Genomic DNA, 21,134 nt, shown 5'->3' with positions numbered 1-21,134 from the left:
GTTACTGAATGAAGTGTCTTTACAGATGTATTTAAAACAGTAAGCTTTGGTGCATGTATGGTCCATTCTCTGTGTATTTGCGAGAATGTGTGTCTGTGTGCACTTGTGTCCATATAATTGTTGTTTAATTTCACTGGCTTATGTGAGGTAAAGAGGCAGAGAATTTAGATAAACAGCGGGACAGTTAACAAATTGCCTTCAAATAGCTGAGGTTTAAACAGCTGCTTCCAATCATAAACGCTCGGCTCAGTTTTTTTGGACGACTCGTCTTCCACCAGCAATACTTTTTAAAACGCATCAGGTTTACAGCCGTGATGAATGCAAGTACTGTGGGGTTGGTAACGTTGATTCAACTATCTCTGTGCAGAATTAGGGTTTTAAGGTTAATGTCACGTCACCCTTCAGCAACGTGAGCGCGGTCCCTCTATGGGTGGCAGCCTTGTTCTTCTCCATCTGAAAGAGATGGAGTATGTGACGGCACTGAGCTTTGTCAACGTCCTCCTGTGGGGAATATCCCTTTACTGTATGTTTCAAACAAATGTAACCAAAACCCTGTTTTTGGGTGAAGTGTTTACTGCACAGGGCCTCCTCTTATTAAAGCACACTGGACCGCAGGGTTAAAACATTTACATTTAAAATTCTCTGGAACGTATATGGGGTAAAGCCTTTTTGTGACATATTGCTGTGGATTTATGATATATGGCATGCATTATAATGTTTAAGTTGTTTTGTGCGTTGCTAAACTGGATTGTGGCTTCTTAGTAAGATGACCAAATGACCAGAAATTAACCAGAAGAAATATATTTTTTTTCTGTCATGAAGTTTATGAAACTGACAATATTGTGTTTTTTTTCAGTGACCTTTGTGAATCGTATCGGACCTGAACGGATGCACCATGCTGCTGGAGAGTCCTTGGGCAGTCCAGATTCTCCTGGCTCTATGTGTCCTGACATTGGGTTTGGAAAATGACCCTCAGAATTCCCCCCGGGTCTACCTCTCCTTCAAAGGTAAGGGCACGCATCTTTCTTTTTGGATTTTATGAACTGCGCTTTTGTTTTTTGTCTCTGGGCCTGTGGTTTCTGAGGAACCGTGCGGACGTTCTGGAATATCATTTTCTCACATGGTGCCTTCTGGTTTTCATGACTGAATTTGATGAGTTGATAAATGAGCGCAGGCGGTGAAATGTTTTGGGTTGGAGTAAATGTACAGCGTAGACGGATTCTTCAGTTCAGCCGACAATGCTGAATGAGTGGAAACCGTCGGTGCGTCTCTAATGGCTTTGCCGTCAAACGTGGGTTTGTTTTAAATCCAGCTGCATCCGCTTTCATTCTTTGTCAGAGTAATTAAAAACACAAACAAGAGATGTAATAACATCATTGCTAACCGTCAACACGGGTCAGAAAAATGTATAGAACACTGAACATGCCTTGTCAGTTATTTCAGTAGTATGTATTTAAGCACATTTCTGAAATAACCAATAGCAGTTGAAAAGCTGGAGAGGAAATCATTTCAGATGAACCTTCAGGGACTGATTTCCACAGATATCTAGAGTACACAGTGAATTTTATCCATAAAATACATATTCCAAGTAGTGTTTTGCAGTTAAGTGAACCTTTTGAAGTCTGTGGTTCATAATACAACAATAGTTGACTAGTTCCAGTCCACTAGTTTGGGAAAGCAGTCTGGAAAATTTAAGTGTTTAAATCACTCATGCAAATTACAAAGCCTTGATCGTGCCTTGGCCTCTTTTACACCAATTTTCAATGGCAAAGCAAAAATTAGACGTATGAACCAATATGAGTAAGATATAATGCAACGTCAATGCATAGAGTCATAATATGGGAAGCTCAGAAACCTCATTGTTGAATTCTGTAAATGGTGTTGTACAGAGTAGACATTATTATTTTTAAGTGTGTCCAATAGGCCTGGGCCCGGTTGCATAAAGCACCTTAAGTGTAATTTTCCCTTAAGTATGTCCATAAGTATACCTCAAGTTTTACTTGAGTTATTCTTCTATTGTCTTTGGTAACGGAAAATCACCCCTTAAGTGTCATACTTAAGGGAAAAACTTAAGGTGCTTTATGCAACCGGGCCCAGGCAATGCCCAGGCAATAGAGTCTAGAGTTAGATTGTCTAGATCAGCCATGCACATCAATGTACCGCGGGTCTGCACTGCTGGAGATCAGGTCTGTGATTAGATATTTGAGATCTGGGAGCAGGGAGCAGGATATAAGACTGTTTGCCAAGCTCAGACCAGAATGCACTGGCAGACTTAATTACGGAGACCGGGGCAGTTCGTATTCAAGGCTTTTTCCGCTTTAATCAAGATGGATTTAACACTCCACTGAGCATGTTTGTAGATCCAGTCATTTTTGAAGGATTTAGAAATATTGGTCTCTCATTTGGCGCTGTGAGATGCTGGAACCCGCTTCATGTCTGTGTACGCCCATTATACGGCTCGCAGTCTTTGATTAGAACGTTCCGCAATGTCCAAATTGTGGTGTATGTAGGGTACTGTATGTTGCTATCGGCGATTTAATGTGGTTAAAGAAATAGGTCATCCAAAAATGAGAATTGAATTATTATTTACTCACCTTTGTGTTCATCGTACAATATACTTGTGATTTACTGCGTCTATATTTCTTTTTAGGAATTTTTACAGATAAGAATATTGACAGATCATTTTTGACCCAGTCTGTGAAAACCAGACTGAAATCTCAAAATTGAACATCAAAGTTTGATTTCAATTTCAAACATTAATTTCACTACGATTTCGATTTCCATCTTTGGCCTTAATCTACCAATATTAAAGGGGTCATATGGCGCAAATACGTGTTTTTCTGTGTCTTTGGTGTGTTATAAGTTGCCCATGCATGTATTAGACACGTAAAATTGCATAAAATTAAAGTGTCGGAACAAAAGACGCATTCTATCTAAAAGCGAATGCTCACCCAGACCTGCCTGAAACGCCTCGTGTAACCACACCCCCACAAATCTACGTCAGTTCTTAGTATGATTTGACTAAGATCGCCCAAATGTATATGCAAGTAAGGTGGGTGTACCTGTCAGTACAATTGAAGAGGAACCTGATGTTCCAAATATGGTAAGAGGAGTTACATTTTCGTCAACGCTTGCAGTATTCGACCAATCACTACGCACTGGTTAACTGGCCAATCATAGCACACCTAGCTTTTCAGAGCCATGAGCTTTGTAAAAAACCTGCGCGTTTCAGAGAGGCGGGGCAAAGAGGAGATACAAACATGCACGGTATGTGGAAAATACAGCGTTTTTTAACCTTAAGTCGTATATACACGTTGCTAGTGTTGTCACGGTACCAAAATTTCAGTAGTAGGTACCAATACCAGTAAAATTCCACAGTTCTCGGTACCAATTTCGGTACCAAAGCAAAATACCAGTACATGCTAATTGAAACACAATTTTATTAATAAAGCTCATTGTTAATATAAATGTATAGAAAGCAATGCCATTTTGTATACATGAAGTATAAGTTAATTGTTGCTGAAACTGTTGTGTGCTCACTGCTGAACATCCTCCTCAGTCTGCTGCTGTAGAAGACAAATAGAATAAACTTCAGTAAGTCAAATGACTGAACAAACATGCATATGCAATATTAAAACAAACATCAGTTTTTATACTGCATTTACACAAGATTACTTACATTAAGGTAACTGTATATTAAAATAATAAATGCAACAGATATATTTTTTATTTAGTTTAAATGTGGCTTTTTAAACCTAATAGTTACAGTATCTATCCAAGACATACACATTGCTAGTCATACAGTTAGTATACTAGTTTTCTAGCACATCAGATAGGCCTAAATAAAATGGGTATTGTAAACCCCATCATGTCCTCTCATTTATTTTACCCCATTACAGTTATAAAAGCATTAAATGGTTAATAAGGACACTTGACTGGATTAGCATTAGCGCTAACAAATTAACATGCAAACAGGGACGTTTATTTTAACGTAACCTTTAACTTAATATATGCTACAACATTCATAATGCAAACGCGAACAGAATTTGAAACTTACCGCTTGAATTGTTAACTTAAATCAGGATGATTCCTCCTTTCACCACAAAACTCTGTTCATTTTCTTTGTGATATGACTTGAATCTGAAGTATTTCTGTGTGCATCTCTTGTGGATCGGAGCAGCGCTTATCCGCTCATTGCGTCTATAAAAAGTTTCAGACTGACAACCTGTCAGACAGAGCATCAGTACCCGGTTGACCCGGTATGTCGGTGCTACCGGGTCTTATGAAAATTAGGTACCGACAACTTTTTTATTTTTAGGTACCGACTTGGACCCGAAGTACCGGTACTTTTGACAACACTACACGTTGCATTACATCTAAAATACACGATAATATTCGTTTTAGCCGTGTCATTTAACCCCTTTAATGATATCAAGGTTGTATTTTCACAGAATGTTCTTTACATTGTGTAAGATGATTTTATGTAGAAAACAGTAAATCTCAAAAAATACTTTTTTTTTTGTTTTACAGATTGGGTCACATTTCTACAATAGCGGTTCATAATGACCACAAACAAAAGTCATGCCAATAGTTGTATATGTACAACTCTTTTTATTTTATAGCACCTTTGTTGCTTGAAAGCCCATGATCACTGTTTTTTTTTTTGTGTATGGGGAAAAATAAGGGCATACAGGTTTGGAGAAACATGAGTGAAAACCTAATGATCAGAATTTTTGTTTTGGGATAATCTACTTTTTAGTCCGAGGGTCTGGATTTATAGTTGTGTTTATCAGGAAAAGCTGATGCATTGCTTGCTTGCCTGTTTTTGTGCTGTTAGGTTGGTCGCAGCAGTTTGGGTTTTGCAGCCGCAGAGCTCCTGAGCCAATCACACATTTGGGTCTTATAATTGGTTTGGAGAGCGAGCGCAAACCTCATCATAAGACAGCACCTGCCATCTACCCAAAGTGCAGGCCAACTGTTTTCCATTCATAACGCCTCGCAGAACAAACAGGAATGTGCTAATTAATGTCAAAACCACACCCGGTACCAGACGTATAAACCTCTCATCTCATCTGAGATCGGTCCAAACACATTATATGATCATTTAACCACTTTCTTCGACTTCCATAGTAGTCCGAAGTTTTCAAGATGTATAACCCAACCCCTATGTGTTTCAGTTAGTAGTGTCAGTAAGTCAACTGGTTTTAAAAAAGTTGTCACTTTTAGGTTTGCTTTCCACTTCACAGTGCTATAATTTAAGACATTTGTGACTCAAACACAAGGCCAAACTGAGCCAATTTTAAGTTGTTAAGTTGATATGTTGGCCGTTGTAACAAGAGGTTCGCGTCCGACAGTCTACGGTGCCGTTCCAAATCGATTTGCTCCATCAACCCACTTTAGGGGTCATGAGTTGTGACCCCTCACACGAGTGGGGCTCACTTTTCTAGTAAAGCGGTCTTAACCCACTCGGAGAGTAAATCGAAAACATCTTAATTGTTCTTTGAGCTTCACAACTTCCTTCCCCCTCGTTGTGCACGCTCCCCAGGGCAAACTTCCTGTGATGCCAATGGTGAGGGCTTCCAAACCAGAGGCAGATGTGTGGTACCTTTTCCATATCAGGTTTAGGAGAAATCCAATCCTGTTTGGTCTGGTGTAGAAATGGATTAGCACGGTGAGCGAAGTGACACTGATTCGGTGACGATCAATTTTCAAGTGATTGCATCCAGACGACCAGACATCCGTTTTTGTTTGTGCTGTATGCACGGGTTAATTTTGAAGCAAGTGGGGGTTATCGTCTACAATTTCAACAAAAGGATAAAAACTCGTCCAATGTGAATCAAGGCGGTTTAAGTGTGTGATTTATCCTAATGAAACCAATTCATCACCATTGCACGCATCACAAAGGTGAGACTGAAAGGTGAACCGGCATGCACAATTGATTTAAAGCCATAGGGATCTCTGTCGCCAGCCAACCTCCAGGGGGTTATCGCCCCCTTTAACTGCAAACACACTCGTACACCCCACAGAGTGTTTGGTCTGGGGTTACCCCCTCATGCTTGTTCAAAGTCAGCATTGCTGTTTGCCAAGACAGTGATCAGAATAAGTCTGGTTCAGGATAGGGTTAAAGAGACGACACGTTCTCGAGGAGATGGGCGGCACCTTTGAGTTCACTCCGTTGTGCTGCAATACCAGGGCTCAAAGTTTACTTCATAGCCAACAAAGCTTTTAATGACATGAAATATGCTTGCTGTTCAGGTTTGGGGTCAAGGAGAATGTTATTCGCGAGGAAACATTTCCTTCTTGTGAAGACTGTCATTTTGACAGTCCTCATTTATTTATTCAGCCTCTTGTCAAACTTTCTTCTGCAGAACACAAAATACATTTTTAAGAAAGACGGTAACCGAACAGCGACAGTGCTAGTTGGCTTGCATTGGTTTTTTGTCCGTACAATAGAATTGAATGGGTACCTCCATAGTTCGGTTGAAATGACAAGAGGACAGATTTTTATTTTTGGGTGAACTATCCCTTTTAGTGTGTATACTGTTTTCCTTGATCTTATTAGAGCATTTCATTTAAATAGACACTATGAACATTTCTATATATTTTTGTGTCTTTTCTTTTCTTATTCCAGTAACTTACTTTGTATTCCTGCATTAAAAGACTTGAGTTTTGTCCATCAAATTTGTCTGTGAAATAAATGAAGCCAGTCAGCCCAATACCACAGCTTGTTTTTTCTTATTCGGTTAACCTCTGTATACTAAACGTGTGGCGCTCGTATTTGCCCGCTAACACTTTTAATTTCTAAAAATAGCAGCGGTGGGTTTTGGGGCGTGAGGTTTTGGCCGGAGCGCTCTTGAGCATTACACGTCTCATTGGCATTTACAGCCAATACTGCAATAACAAATATAGACGTAATACAGTATAATTGATGTGCTCAGCCCATTACCCGTATTTACTGTATGCCAGCCAGGAAAACAGCACTTTTATGACGAAGAACATAACCGCATATGGACGGTTTATAGGCAAGTGAGAATAGTTATGGATTACCCAACCAAACAACTGTTGCTTGCCTTTAAAAAGCAGCAGTTTGTACATTTGACAACTTCATATGGCGACGCCAAATGTCCAATTTGACAGTGATCACTTTTGTCCTTCAAATAAGTGTAGAACGACATCCAATCCTTGCAGACTATTCTGCGCTGTCATGTTAAATCAGGTCATTTGAAAGGAAGTCAGTTGAGGATGATTTGTTCTCCAGGTCTTAAAGTATCCACTTTTCAGAAGAGGAACACTGGACTTATTGTGTTTGGGAAGGTAAAGATCGCTCAGACCTGAGTTTGCGAGCAGATAGCAAGAAGGGATCTGTAGCGGATGAATAGACGGATGCACGATAAGAAGAAAAGAGATTGAGATTCTTCTTAATGGCTAAATAATTTCCTCAGAGGCGCTTTGGGTTTCAGGATGCTCAGATCCACTTTAAGGGCCTTTGGCATTCAAAACAGGGAGAGCATTAACCCTGCGAGGGTGTTTCTGCCCTTCACACGCAAAATGGGCCAGGTCATAGTCCTGGTATTAAAATAGCTGCTGTTGGTAAAGATAAGTAGCACGAACTTGATGGTCCGTAAACAGGAAGAGTCCTTCCGAAGACCTTGAGTTGGTTGACAGTATCTAACAGTAATGCAGTTGGTTGGTGATAAAAGTTTAATCAGTGTTTTATAAAATGTCTGAATATGCTTTTAAACTGTAGTTGGGGTTCTAAGAATTGAATAGTTTGTCACTAATTCTGATGCCCTCGCGAAAGCCGCTTGACCGCTGCAGAGGAATATAAAATATGACCTTTGTCGGGGTTTTTTCTCGTTGTTGTTTTGACCCACATTCTCTGTAGTGTATCTGACTGCACCAGTCGACGTGATTCAGTAATCTGAAGTGATATGATGATGAGCTCAGGGTTCCCACAGATCTCCGCTGTAATCCCTGCAGCTGCATTGTAATGCTTCCCGTTTGAATCTCATCAGTCTGCGTACGGACACAACAGCAGCTGGACATTTAAAACCCCTCACAAACCAGAGCATGCACCGCGAGCGCTTGGAGTGAGGTCAGTGGATTATCACGCCCTTTCACATGAGCTTCAGGTCAGCAGGTTCAACTCGAGTGTATAGAGCGAGAAAACGAGGGAGATCTGCCTGTTGTGTGACGCTGGAATTGTGGGGTGAGACATGTGGCTATGCATCTGCATTTTAGATGTCACATGGGTGGTCCTCATTCCGTTTTGGGACGTGGATTGTGCGCATGGGTCTGTTTGTGTTCCACAGCAGTTACTGATGGCCTGTTCACAGACCTTAGAGGTTGATGTGTATGTGATTGTGAGCACCTGGAGAGAATAAAATCAGTATTTTCCTTCTGGTTCTCTCCACAGATTCTCGCTTGCTGAAGTGTTTATTACTGATGAAGGAACAGAAATTGTAGGTGACTGTCAGCTAAATTTATACAACAGTTTATTCCAGTCCTCTAGTCTGATGTGTTGCAAAACTGCAGATATTTTTGCTTTACAGCAGTAAGAATATGGACTTGCTGTCTGTGACTTTCTCTCTTTGTCTCCTCGCATCTGATGTGTTGACGGGGGATTCTCAGGAAGGTTGAATATTCAGAATTCTTGGGGTGGCAGCAGGACACACTTGCAGCTCTCACAGGAAGAGTGGTGTTTGGTTTAATGTGGTGTCTGTTCAGGACTCTCACTTGTGTGCTTCTGGGGGTTTTGGGTTTCGCTGTTGTTCTGAGCTCAGTTGTTGCTCAGCAGAAGACTCAGAAATGCCATCCTACACCAAGTTTTGCTGTTCCATCTGTTCTCTTTGTGAATAAAATGTTTTATTGGCCATAAAGTTTGCACATATAAGTAGCCTAATTCTCATGAAAACGGATAGGAATGGTTCCAGAGCATATTTTAGATGAGAAGATCATGAAGACTTAAGTTAATTGTCATCAGTTAAAATTCTCAATAAAATGTTAATGGACCTAAAGGTAGCCTTAATGTTTTAATGTAAATTGTCGTTTATTTTAAAGTGAACTATTACTTAAACTAAACCAGATTACTGGATTATACAGTAGTTGGTTAAAGAGGTCTAGGAAACCTAAGCAAATACTCAGATATTGAAAATATCTGCATGTGGCTCAGAGTATAGTACACAGAGTATATTTAGATTTAATGCTAATGTTCTCTGGATTAAAGTGTCGGATAGAATGATGGTCCTGTTGGATTAAGAGTGTGTGACTGACAGGTGTTGTGCGTGTTTGTGTTGAAAATAGCCGCGACTGCTCAGTGGGGAGGTGAGAGGTGATTTTAGCAAGAGTTAATTGGGTCTTGACCAGGGCATTGGCTAACAGCCACCATAGGGCTGGTCAGCAATTACAGTGTCTGCGGAGTTGAATATAAATTCAACATTATTTGTTTCTCAATTGCAATTTAAAGCAAATGGAATTCTTAAATGGAATTTTGAACTATTTGTCTTATTGGTAAGCTGTAAGAGAATGTAAAGTAACCAAGCAGGAAGGAATAAAGATGCTAAACGATGCCATAGGAGAACATTTTTGTCTTTAAGGTACTATAAATAAAAACGTAAGGAAGAAATGGTTATTTTAAGGACTATTTTAGTGAAACATAAATGACACTCCTTTGGCATTGCTGTGAAGAACACAGCTTGAGAACTTTTATTTTTAAGAATGTACATCTGGGATGGCATAAGGATTGAATCAATTATAATTTCCTCCTGAACTATTTCTTCAAGACTGTATATGGCTCGGGTTTTAGTGGCTATTTTTGGCTATTTTTCAATGGCTATTTTTGGCCCTTATTTTCTGAAACGCATAAAATTGAACCGTTGAATTCTTATAAACAGCACAGCGATATTCACTGAATTGTGTGCTTTGATTTTTCACATCTGTTGAGTTTGTACCAAAATGTTTAGAAGTTCCTAAAAAATCATTCCATAACATCTACGTGATAAAAATCATATCACATGTGAACTGTCGAGCAGAACGTATGCTAGGGCTGGGCGATATGACAAAAAAGTAAACTCGATAGTTTTTTTTCTATATTGATCGATAACGATATTTATTTCGATATATATTTAATTACAAAACTGTATTTAAAATAATCTATTTTAAATACAGTTTATTAACAAAAGTTAACCTTTAACCAGTTAAAATTCAATTAAATGAATGCACTGTTGCAACACAGAGGATATTAGGCCATAAACAACATGTACCAGTTCATTCAGTCTCATTTTGACTCAATTGATTCGTTAAGTAAAGGGAGTGTTCATTCAGTACATTCAACCAATGAAAGGGCTCCGTTACTGCGTACATTCGAACGTTATTGGCTCAGCACCTGCGCACATACATAACGCTGCAATAATGTCTTGCTCGAGTAGTGGGTTTTATTCAATGCATTCAGTGAACCTTAGTCTTTCAAAAAGACATCTCACATAAACTGTAGTACATTTCTTTAATCATGCAAGCATCTTACATACAAGGTTCAATATTTTAATGTGCAGACAAACTCACTTCATTACATCTCTAATCTGTACAGGGCAGCGCTGGTTTGTTTCATAAGCACCAGCTCATGTTAGCAGATATGTTAACGATGGATATAAAAACGTTTGTGCTTGAGTTTCGAAGTAAGTCGCTTGCAATTGCGCCTCAAGTTTGTTTTGTTTAACCGGCGATTGCGAAAAAAATAAGACACTTGATAAACCGCGTGATGACAACTCGAGGTTAGTTTCACCTTTGTTTCAGCTTCCAGTAATGTTTTCCTCCTCATGTTGAGTTTTCTTTGCCAAGTGCAGTATGAAATGGACTTTGTACTTTGACGCGCATGATAAAAGCTGCACGCTGACTGACTGTTGTTGCGTTTATTTCTGCGTTCTGTTAGACTGTAAGATTAATTAATAATATCGAATCAAAATGCCAATAGCTTATCATCGTTTTTGAAATACGTTCTATCGCGATTCGATATGATATCGTTTATCGGCACAGCCCTAACGTATGCTATTATAAGTTCTTCATCACAACCCAGTTCCCGAGTCTGTTTTCCCAGAGCTGTGCCGTAAGTTTGTAACACCCTCCAGAGATGATGTGGAGAGGGTCTGACCCCTCCGTGGGTTGGGGTCGAGAGCGGCTGTATTTAATGAGCTCAACATCATTAATCAGAGAAGTGTCAGTCATTTATCAATGCTTTCACTAGATCTGTCCATCTTCATTACTTACTTCGTAACTTTGAATTGTAATAATGACATACAGTCATCTATAATTTGGTCACAATTTCAAATGTTCTTTAACCCTCTTACGTCCTTAACACGTTCCTTCAATTTCAACCAAGGGTCCGGAGATGACACAATGTTTGTTAAGTGTCCACCAAAGAGGAACTCATCATCTGCTCCTTCTTCAAGAGTCTTTGATGCCCTCATTGAGATGCTGATTTGCGTTCTTCGGTCGGCCGACACTGCGTGCTTTTTGGGTGGGTGGCAATTGTCATGGAAGGAGATGAGCTCTCATCTGCTCTTATTGAAGCTGTGCCAGGCCCTCCCTCTCGACCATTAACCCTCCACCCACATCCCACCCCTCTTCCTGGTGGGAAAGGGTTGAGGTTTGGCTTTGTGACCACAACAACTGTTCAATTTCCCTGTGGGCTGTGGAATTGGTCTGGAGTGGGGGGCGTATTGTGGTCCTCGGTGTGCGAAAGGTAGAATGGGAAGGGGCGGCGCAAATTATGTCCCTTGTTGTGGTGGTTGATGTTGTTGTTTTTGTTGTTCGTCTTGCCCCCGCACGCCCGCCTGCCTTATGGGATGGAGTGCGGGGGCAAGACGAGTGGGAAGAGGGCATTTGTGTGGGTTCGTCGTCCCATTCACAACAGTTCATTCACGTTCTGGGAGACCTGGGGGTGGGCTTGTGACTGGAACTGGGCCATTATTTTGCCATCAATGAGTGCCACACAACACACACACACACACACACACTTTGAAGCACACAATAAGCGTATGTATATAAAGAACACAGAATTTGGCTATAGATGGAAATTTTAAATGAATGTGAGTGTTTAATCCAAGTTGACCTTTTTAAAGGGATTCACACAAAAAATAAAAATGATGGCATCATTTGTTCACCCTCATGTTGTTAAACCTGTTTGCCTTACTTTTCTTTAGTGAAACACGATAAAAGATATTTCAAGGAATGTCTGAGTGGTAATGTTGTTTGGTTACCAACGTTCTTCAAAATATCTCCTTTTGTGTTCTGCAAAAGAAAGAAAGTCATACAGCGTGTGCATGAAATACAGTTTCACGGAATTCTTTAGAAAGGTCCAATATCTACACATATAAATCCCTCAAATGCTAATCTTGCCTGTGCGTGTTTGTTTACCCACTCCTCTGACATCAAAGTGAAGGCCGCACTCTAGGTAAACGCACTTGATTCTGCGTCCCATTCACACAAGCCCATCTCCCCCCGAGCAAGGTGCACTGCACTGCGGGACCCGTCAATGGAGCGCCTTTGTTTTGTAAATATATAAGCCCAGGGGAGGTTTTACCGCATAAAGTCTCTGTTTAACTTCTTAACTCGACCACTTGTCGCCTCGCTTAGCGTCTGAATGGCTGTTAATGAATACTTTATTGCCACTTTGCCGCATGCATCACAGCGACTTTGTTTAATTTCTGTATCCCAGCGCCCCGTGGCGTTTCCCAGAGAAGAGGGGAAACGGCGCATTTGCATGTCCTTTTTTGTGGAAAAGACAAACGTGGGTTGAGTGCAAGAGAGAAGACGGCAATAGACTCGCATGCACGCAGAGAGAGAGGGCAGTGTGCACAGAAGGGGGCAGGAGTTTGATTTGCACGACCTCGGAGTGTGTCCGCTCCCTGTGCTGTGGTTTGTGTTTGTGCGGTTGTCCAGGCTGGGGATACAGTCGGTGTCAGATTTCCCCAAAGGTTGATGCCTCAGTTTTCTTCGCGTCCCGTTTGGACATGTTTAGAATTTATCTTCCACACAGTACGGTCTCGAGCTGCCGAACGGACGCGTGGTCTTGACTCTTGGGTGCCGTGAAGCAAGTGTATAATCGGGCTGAGCTCCAGATGTATGCGCAAGCCGTCGTTTTTATTCTAGCTTCCATTAAGAACACGTCCTGACTCGGAGGGATTGCATTTGTGTGAGCGTGTGACCGTTGCCACGGGATTGTGAATGTCATCACCCACTTCTTTTGGTTTATTTTCTGTACCAAATGAGTAATAACGGCATCAATTAGTTGGCTGAACAGCTGGAGTGATGATGGTGGGCTGTTTAAACACTCCAACGCTTTCAGAAAGACTTTTTCCGTCATTACTTACATGTTGCATCAAGTTCGAGGGTGTCAGTTATGTCCTCATGTTTGGAGAAATGCGAGAACCATTGCAACATTTCAGCTCCCCAGAGCGAAATAATAATGTCAACTGGTTCTAGCTACAGTAGATACATTGACTATACATACTTTTTCTTTCCTTTGTGAAAATCGAATTTAGTGTAAAAGCGATAAATAACTACATTTGTTTTATTTATACATGCAGTGTATACACGGTGTCATCGGACACATGCACCTGGCCCGATGTTAACTTCCGATCTGTGTTTGGTTATCGGTCTGGCTAGAGGCTAGTAAAATAACAATTTATTTTATATTAATATTCATTTATATAAATGTTAATGTACATGAATTGTATTCAATTAAATTAGAACTACTCAACAGTTATTGATTCTTTGCGGAGGTCTACCAGAAGTTAAGTTTGGGAAACATAACATTTGTTTATGTTGTTGTTGCTGAAACCGTCTATACTGCACATTCACACGTATGCACAAACTTGCACTAGCACATTTATATCTTTCTTCAAAGTGAAATTTATACAGTGGATTTTGTTGCTTAACGCTTTATCACGTTGTGCCTGCTTAGACTCCAATGTAATTGAGATTGCTAAAACAAAAACGTTTGTGATGTTCATAACACATAGAGGCAAAAGAGCGGCACGGTGATGCAGAACTGAGCGGTTGTAATTGATTGTAACTAATTAGCAGATCAGGGATGAGCAGAGATTAAACAGATAATGACACTCCAGGGGAAATGATGTCAGAGGAACTCCTTTAAAGGTCATGGTTTATTCTAGTGGGTTTGTGTGCTGTATCTGGTTAAGGCTTAGATTTAGATTAGATCATAAATGTTCATCATGCTCTCTCGGATAGATAATGGTCAAAGTATAGGCAAGGTCAGCTCATTCAAGTATTTTTATACTTGATTTCTGTAGCTCAGTTGGTAGAGCGATGTGTTTTCTTTGGATAAATTCATCTGCTGACGCATAAAACGTTTGACTGAAGGATGCATACATTTTTAAATCATGTTTTTCCATGGAAATCTCTTACCTGAAGCAGAAACCTGCTCTGTGATCAGGGCACATTTGGGCAGCATGTGGCCCTCTCAAGGTCATGTGCCAGATGCCTGGAAAAACTAACAAATGACTTGAAGCTGTGAAGCTGGCATCAGCCGAGCTCTTCTAACAGCCGAGAGAAAACGTTGACAAGCTTCGTCTGCTCTGAGTTATGGCATTTCATTAGATTTCAGGAAAAATCCTTAATCCCGTGGCCGGTCCGCTTTAGCCGAGGTCCTCACCCTGCTGTACTCCATCTGACAGAAGTGTTTGCACGTGGAAAATCCAGGTGCAGCTGGATGGATCACCTACAGTGTGCTGTGATTGTTACAATCCGATGTTAACAAATGTCCAGCTGTGTGAACTGTATAATGTGCATCACATCACATGTGACTGTCAGACCGAGCGTGAGAGGCCACAGAAAGGAGCGGAAAGTGTGATGTTTTTAAAACTTGTCAATTTAAGTTTGTGCGTTTCTTAGGATTCAGTATGCTTTTCTCAGAAGGTGAGTGTATTATTTCCAGTCACGCTTTTTAATGGATCGGCCGTACGCTGAAAGGGAGGTTGGTTTTGGAATAGACTTGAGGTTCTGGGGGAGATCTTTTCCCAGTCGGAGGCCGACTTGATTTGGAGTTCACACATTTCTTGTTTTGATTTGAACAAAAGCAGTTTTCTCCCATACTCGGTATGAGCACGCTTTTAATTGATAAGATTGAATATCGTTAAGATTATATATGCAAGTATTAAAAATGCAATAAATGGAGAAACCGGAAGTGCTTCTGGACCAGTGTTTACATCTTACGAAGTTGTCTACAAGGCATTTTAAATTTTTATTGCCCCTCTAAAAATGGCCATTACAAATACAAAAGAAAATGCGGATATAGTTATATCAGTAATTTCTCACTGGATTTTAGGATTTTATAAATCCTAAATCTTTAACTTGTCTTCAAAAACAGCGCAAAACAGCTTTTGAAAACAGAATGTTAAATTGAGAAATTTGCTTGGATTGTAAAGTTGTTTTTTGGTTAAAACCATCAAGAAATCGATCTTGATTTTGTCATTTCTGTAGAATAACATTCACTGACAAAACGGTGTGAAGTTGCATCACGTGTTTGGAGAAATGTAAGCTTTATATTGTATAAATGCTAAAGCAAATGAAAGTTTAAAGATGTTCAGACAAAAGCTCTTTTCATTCCATAATCTTGAGCCCGCAGTGAATCCACGGAGGATTAAATTACCGCTTAATCCCTTTAATGAAATGCTTTGTGCTGTAATCTCCTGAACAAGATCTTGGAGACCGATATCGTTCCCCTCTCTCTAATGTACCTCCCAGATCTGTGTGTACTGTATGTAGCACGTGTGTGTGAGTGCACGGCAGCAGCAGCGATATCTTCATTCAAGTCCTCGGACCAAAAATATCTCCTTTTTAGGTCTTTCGTTGCATTTCGTAGAGTTAATGTTATGGCTAGGTTGTATTTGATCTGTATACAGAAGTGTCATAATGGCACATTTGAGCTCTCTTAGAATAGCTTGAATTTAGGATCCTTAGCCAACATCCACAAACTCGATCTGTTAAGGCAAGCCTTAATTCTCTCGCCCATTTGTAAAAGTCACTTTTAAGGCAGCCGATTAATGTGTTTTCATGACACCTTGGCCGAGTAGGGCCAATTGAACTGTACAGGTGAAATTCATATGCGAAATTCTTCCATGTTCAAATGTTTTAACATAACTAAACGCCTCAGGGGGCCAATTGGTTTCAACTTTAATTTTAGTTTCACAACTGCTCTGTAATGCATCCTGCATGGTGTGAGAAGGTTTTTACATATAATAGATTTTTTTGCCAGCTATATATAATCCCAAGTATATTTTCTTAATAAAACAGATCTTAACCCGTAACACACCTCGTAAATGCACATATTTCCGTTTTGACCGAACGTTTGCCTTCATTGTCTCTTTATTAATTTCTTGGTGCTCTAAAAGAGAGATTTTCTTTTGCTGTGTTTTCCATTGACGAACAGTTTGCCCGAGGAAGCAGATTAACGTCTTGCTGTGGGGAGTTTTCAGACGTGCTCGGCTTTTGACTCGTCTTGCTTAATTGCCGAAGCAATTAAAATGTTTTCTGCTGAACATCATGGGGTGGCGCCTCTCTCGCTCCCTCTTTCCCTCCCTCTGTCTTTATTCCACGCTCTCTTTCTCTCCCCACTTCTCTCGTTCTCCTTTTCTGTGTTGCAGCTCACAGTTATCTCTGAAAGAGCTGGAAAGGAAAGGCTTGAAAAACAACAAACATCATTGGCTCTTACCCAAATCAGATTAGCATATTACCCAGCCTTCAGAGAAACTTCCACTTTGTGCACAGCTATCTTGACTGATGGATGTAGCCGAGATGTTAACATGAAAAGAGTAAGACAGATTACAAGTCGATGCGGCTGGCGGCTTTGCTGATATCGCCTTAGAAGATCACTTTGAAGATTTCAGGTTTAAGCGCACGCAGAGTTTCTCTTCGTTCTTGATCATGTCAATATTTATCAAGGATCATAACTCCAATTTCATAATTGTTTTGATTTTTAATTCTACTTAGTTTGACAGCAGTCAGTCCAAGATGGAGAAATTACCTTGACATGGTCTCTTTTTATTGGCGTTGTGATGGAAATCTTTATGAGGGTCTCAGTGTTTTGTTGTCAAAACCGAGCCAACAATAACAAGCCATATTAATGGCTAACACAGCGACGGTAGGTATTTGTTCACTTTGGCACTGTGTGGGAATTTCATTAATCTCGTTCCATGAACAAGAGGGCATGCTCAATGGAGCCGGTTACGCTTATTTTATGCTTAATTCTCAAAAACCTGAAGCCCACAAAAGAGTGTGAGAAAGAGGGAGGTTCTTCTTCACTTGATCTTGCTGAACAGTGACCAGAGATCCAGATAGAGAGATCGTCGCCTCCAAGATTTCCAAATGACTCTAATTTTCCCCTCCGCTGGATCTCAATGGACTTTGGAGAATCTTACCCATAGGTACTTCATTATATACCGTAGTACACTTTTAATTGAAAGTCTTTCACCACATATTGGCTTGTTGATTGTTTCTATGAGTGGCAGATGTTCGAAAACCACACCAAGGGGAATGTCTACAGATTAAAAACTCCGTATGAGACAGGAACCCTGGACATGGTTGAATTTCAATATTTTCTTGTTAACCGAGACGCTAACTTGAAATGTTCTCTCAACCTTACGTCTGGCAACCTGACTGCTAGGGGTGAAAGGTCGACAGTAAGGTCACGGTTTAGGATGTCCTGCCTGCCAGTCAAGCATGATTGGGCGTTTCATCTGTCAGTCGTGTAACTGGAATGAGCACTGACAGGTCCGAGGCTTTGTGGAGGATGAAATGGCCGGTAGGGGAGAGATGGGAGAGATACACAAGCTCTTTAGATGGTGTTAATTCATTGGACTTTTAGTCTTTTCACTCACTGTATATCTTTCACTTCAAACATGCAAGACTTGAGCCTCAGGTTTGTTTTGGGATGTCTGACAGGGCCAACCATGGTTAACTGTTTCTGGGTGTATTTAGTTAAGTTCAGTTGAATGGGTTTTGTTTACATTTTACTGTGTTTAGTGATGTGAAGTTAAATATAAGAGAATGTAGGACCGAATTATGTTTCCTCTGACTAATGATGGTTTTCTAATTAAGTTGATTATGTATTTGAATGAATGTATTGTGGTTGTTAATATTTTTGCTGGATTGTCGACTGACATTTGTATCGCACAGAATTTATCCTTTTATTTTTACTATTACTTCAAGTTACAAAATTACATTTTTTTTCCTTTATTTCAGTGTGAAATTTTACTTTGAGTATTGTTTTGATTGCACTTTTTAAACAGACAAAAACAATTCTTGTTTATTTATATATGTTATACAGTACGTATTATATTTATATAAATATATATTATTTACATTATTTATCTTTATATTTGTATTTATATTATTTATAATTATATATTTATGTACATATGTATAATGTCATCCATTAAATCTTTTTTCATCTTTTAAACAAGCAGAGAATCATTTTTGTCAGTGTATTGTAGAGTTTATTTGCGAAAACGGATAACTCTGTTTTTAAAATATTTCAAAAATCTTGGTTTTTTTTAATGCGTTATGTTTATTTTGATAGCTGTATTTGAGTTATCACTTAAACAAAACAACCCAACAGTTTATTGAAATTACTTACAATAAAAGACACGATTTTTGAACATTTTTAAAAATCGAGTTATCGGTTTTTCCAAAAATAACCTATTTTATCCATGTGCTGAAATATAATCTATTCTCTTAGGTCAATCTCCTGAGTATTATCTTACTATCTTAAAAAGTTTTCATACTTTTTGGTCCATGTGAGCCCATACTTCCTGTGTTGTAATGAATCCTGGGAGCAACGAGTCTCCAAAACCATAATTTCACATGGACACCTCCTCCTCAATGTTCTACCGGTCCTGTTTTTCATAACTACCAGCTACTCCCATTGCACCTCGGGTTAAAGATTACATCTGTGCATGCACTTTAAGAAGGCAGTGTTGACTTATTCTTTTGTTATTAATTGGAAGTGTGAGGTCAGCGGCAGGCTGCACTTAATGACTGATACGGAGAATGGATGGTTGGGATTTGGATGATAAAAGCAGGGGAGGGAAGGTTTACACCAATGCTCGGCACTGAGAAGTTATGAGGCCTGGTTAATCCAGACAGACCTTTGATGATGGATGAAACCTCGCTCTTCTCGGCTCTCTCCTTTCCAGAGAACAGGCCAGTAAGTGCACTATGTTGGGAAACATGGAACTCAGTAGATATCTTAATATCACTGGAGTGTTTGAAAGTATCAGGCAAGCAACTTTCAATACGGGGTGTGAATCTCATAAAACAATTATTTTTCCTGTATAAAAGTAAAGGCAACGTAATACTAGATGCCTCTAATTTTTCTTTCGATTTGTTTAGTACTTGTTAATGCGCCTGCAGTGATAGCGGCCAGTGTATTCTGGGAGATTCTTTGTTATCTAGAGCTAAAGTTGAAGATGGAGCCTGTTTGTCTATAGCAGACAGCAGTATAAGGAGATGTGTATTGCGAGCGTGCTGCTATTATTGTAAATGTGCTGTGGATGAGGTTGGACAGCTTGTGACCCTCCCTGTCTCCTGTCATAACGCATCACTGTGATAACCCAATGACCTCACTTTCACTGACAGCCAATGGGGTCGTATATCTCAAATTAAATGGCAGACTCACAGAGTCCTGTGGGTTGAGTAAAATGTTTCGAGTTTATCCAACAACATTGGATCTCATTCAGTAACACACGTGTACAACTGTTCTTACTGACTTGGGCAAAAAGGGTCTCAGTCAAAATTTCCACAAGGTGTGCACACATAAAGTTTCCCTTGTTTTAAAGTTGATGGATCTAGTTTATTCTAAATGAGAGAGTGCGTGTTAGTCAATTTACATGCATAAATCATGCCAAAACCATGTGTGTAAAAAGGCATTCTGCAACTTTTTCCACCTTATATAGCCATGTATTAATGTCTGTTAACGTGTAGATAACATAAACTTCTTGGCCATATTAAGCAATTTTATATTGTATACAATTTATGTTTTTTTATTTATTGTAGGGCAGTGGTTCTCAAACTTTTTCGTTGTAAGGCCCCCTTTGTGTAGAGTGCATCGCTTTGCGGCCCCCCAAATAAAGACTTATAATCTTAAATTTAACATTTTTATTTAAACAAAAACATATTCGGTTATACAATGCTGAAACATCAATTCTTTTGTCTGGTGGTTTTATTTTTCTGATGTTTGATTGCATAAAATCTATGATCAATTTCTATATTTCATAAAATGCCACAAAATCTGTGGCCCCCTGGATCCGTCTCGGGGGGGCCCCCCCAGGGGCCACGGCTCCACAGTTTGAGAACTACTGTTGTAGGGTCACTAAGCCCTTATTTCAGTTGTGGCCCTATAGCTTGCACTACAATAGTCTTGTATGCATGTTAACATTTAGGGCTGTCAAACGATTAATCAAGATTTATCGCATCCAGAATAAAAGTTTTTGTTTACATAAAAGGCCTATATGTCTGTATACTGTGCATATTAATTTTGTATTTGTAAAGCACACATACACATACACATATTCGTACACACACACACACACACACATATTCGTACACACACACACACACACACACACATGTATATATATTTAGGAAATACTTTATATTTAACAATAATTAAAAATGTACATAACCATTTATCAATTTTTATAATTTGCTTAAATATATGCATGTATGTGTATGTGTTTATAAATACAAAATTAATATGCACAGTACACAGACATATATTATGTAAACACAAACTTTAATTCTGGAAGCGACAGCCCTAATAACATTGTGTAATGTCAATTTAAAATGTATTTTTGTTTCTAAATAAATCTCAATGACCATGTCACCGCTGATGCCCTAGTAATTGTCTAGCTAAGGAAAGATTGTCTTTGTGATCTTCGCTGTTTTGTGTAACGCTCCCTTTAAGCGAGATAAAACCCCTAAATGATGCTGCAGCATTGCAATGGGGAAAATCGATAGTAGTTCTTAGTTTCTGGATGAGAAGGTTAGTGAGTTCAACGTGTCCTGTTTAGGCTCTGGGGCTTGTATTGATAAATCAAAAGATGTCATGAAATTGTTTT

At 39.5% G+C, this 21,134-nt stretch overlaps 1 protein-coding gene across 1 annotated transcript in view; it reads left to right on the top strand.

The window, feature by feature from the left end:
• sema3fb (sema domain, immunoglobulin domain (Ig), short basic domain, secreted, (semaphorin) 3Fb) overlaps positions 1-21,134 on the top strand; it is a 55,803-nt gene that overhangs the window by 1,886 nt on the left and 32,783 nt on the right. The window contains exon 2 of the mRNA XM_057361993.1: positions 857-1,007. Coding sequence (XP_057217976.1) covers positions 896-1,007 — 112 coding nt within the window. The 5' untranslated portion in view covers positions 857-895. The remainder of the gene's footprint in view (positions 1-856; positions 1,008-21,134) is intronic.

The sequence above is a fragment of the Triplophysa rosa genome, linkage group LG20 (assembly GCF_024868665.1).
Source record: "Triplophysa rosa linkage group LG20, Trosa_1v2, whole genome shotgun sequence".
Lineage (NCBI taxonomy): Eukaryota > Metazoa > Chordata > Actinopteri > Cypriniformes > Nemacheilidae > Triplophysa > Triplophysa rosa.
This window is presented reverse-complemented; position numbering and strand designations above follow the sequence as displayed.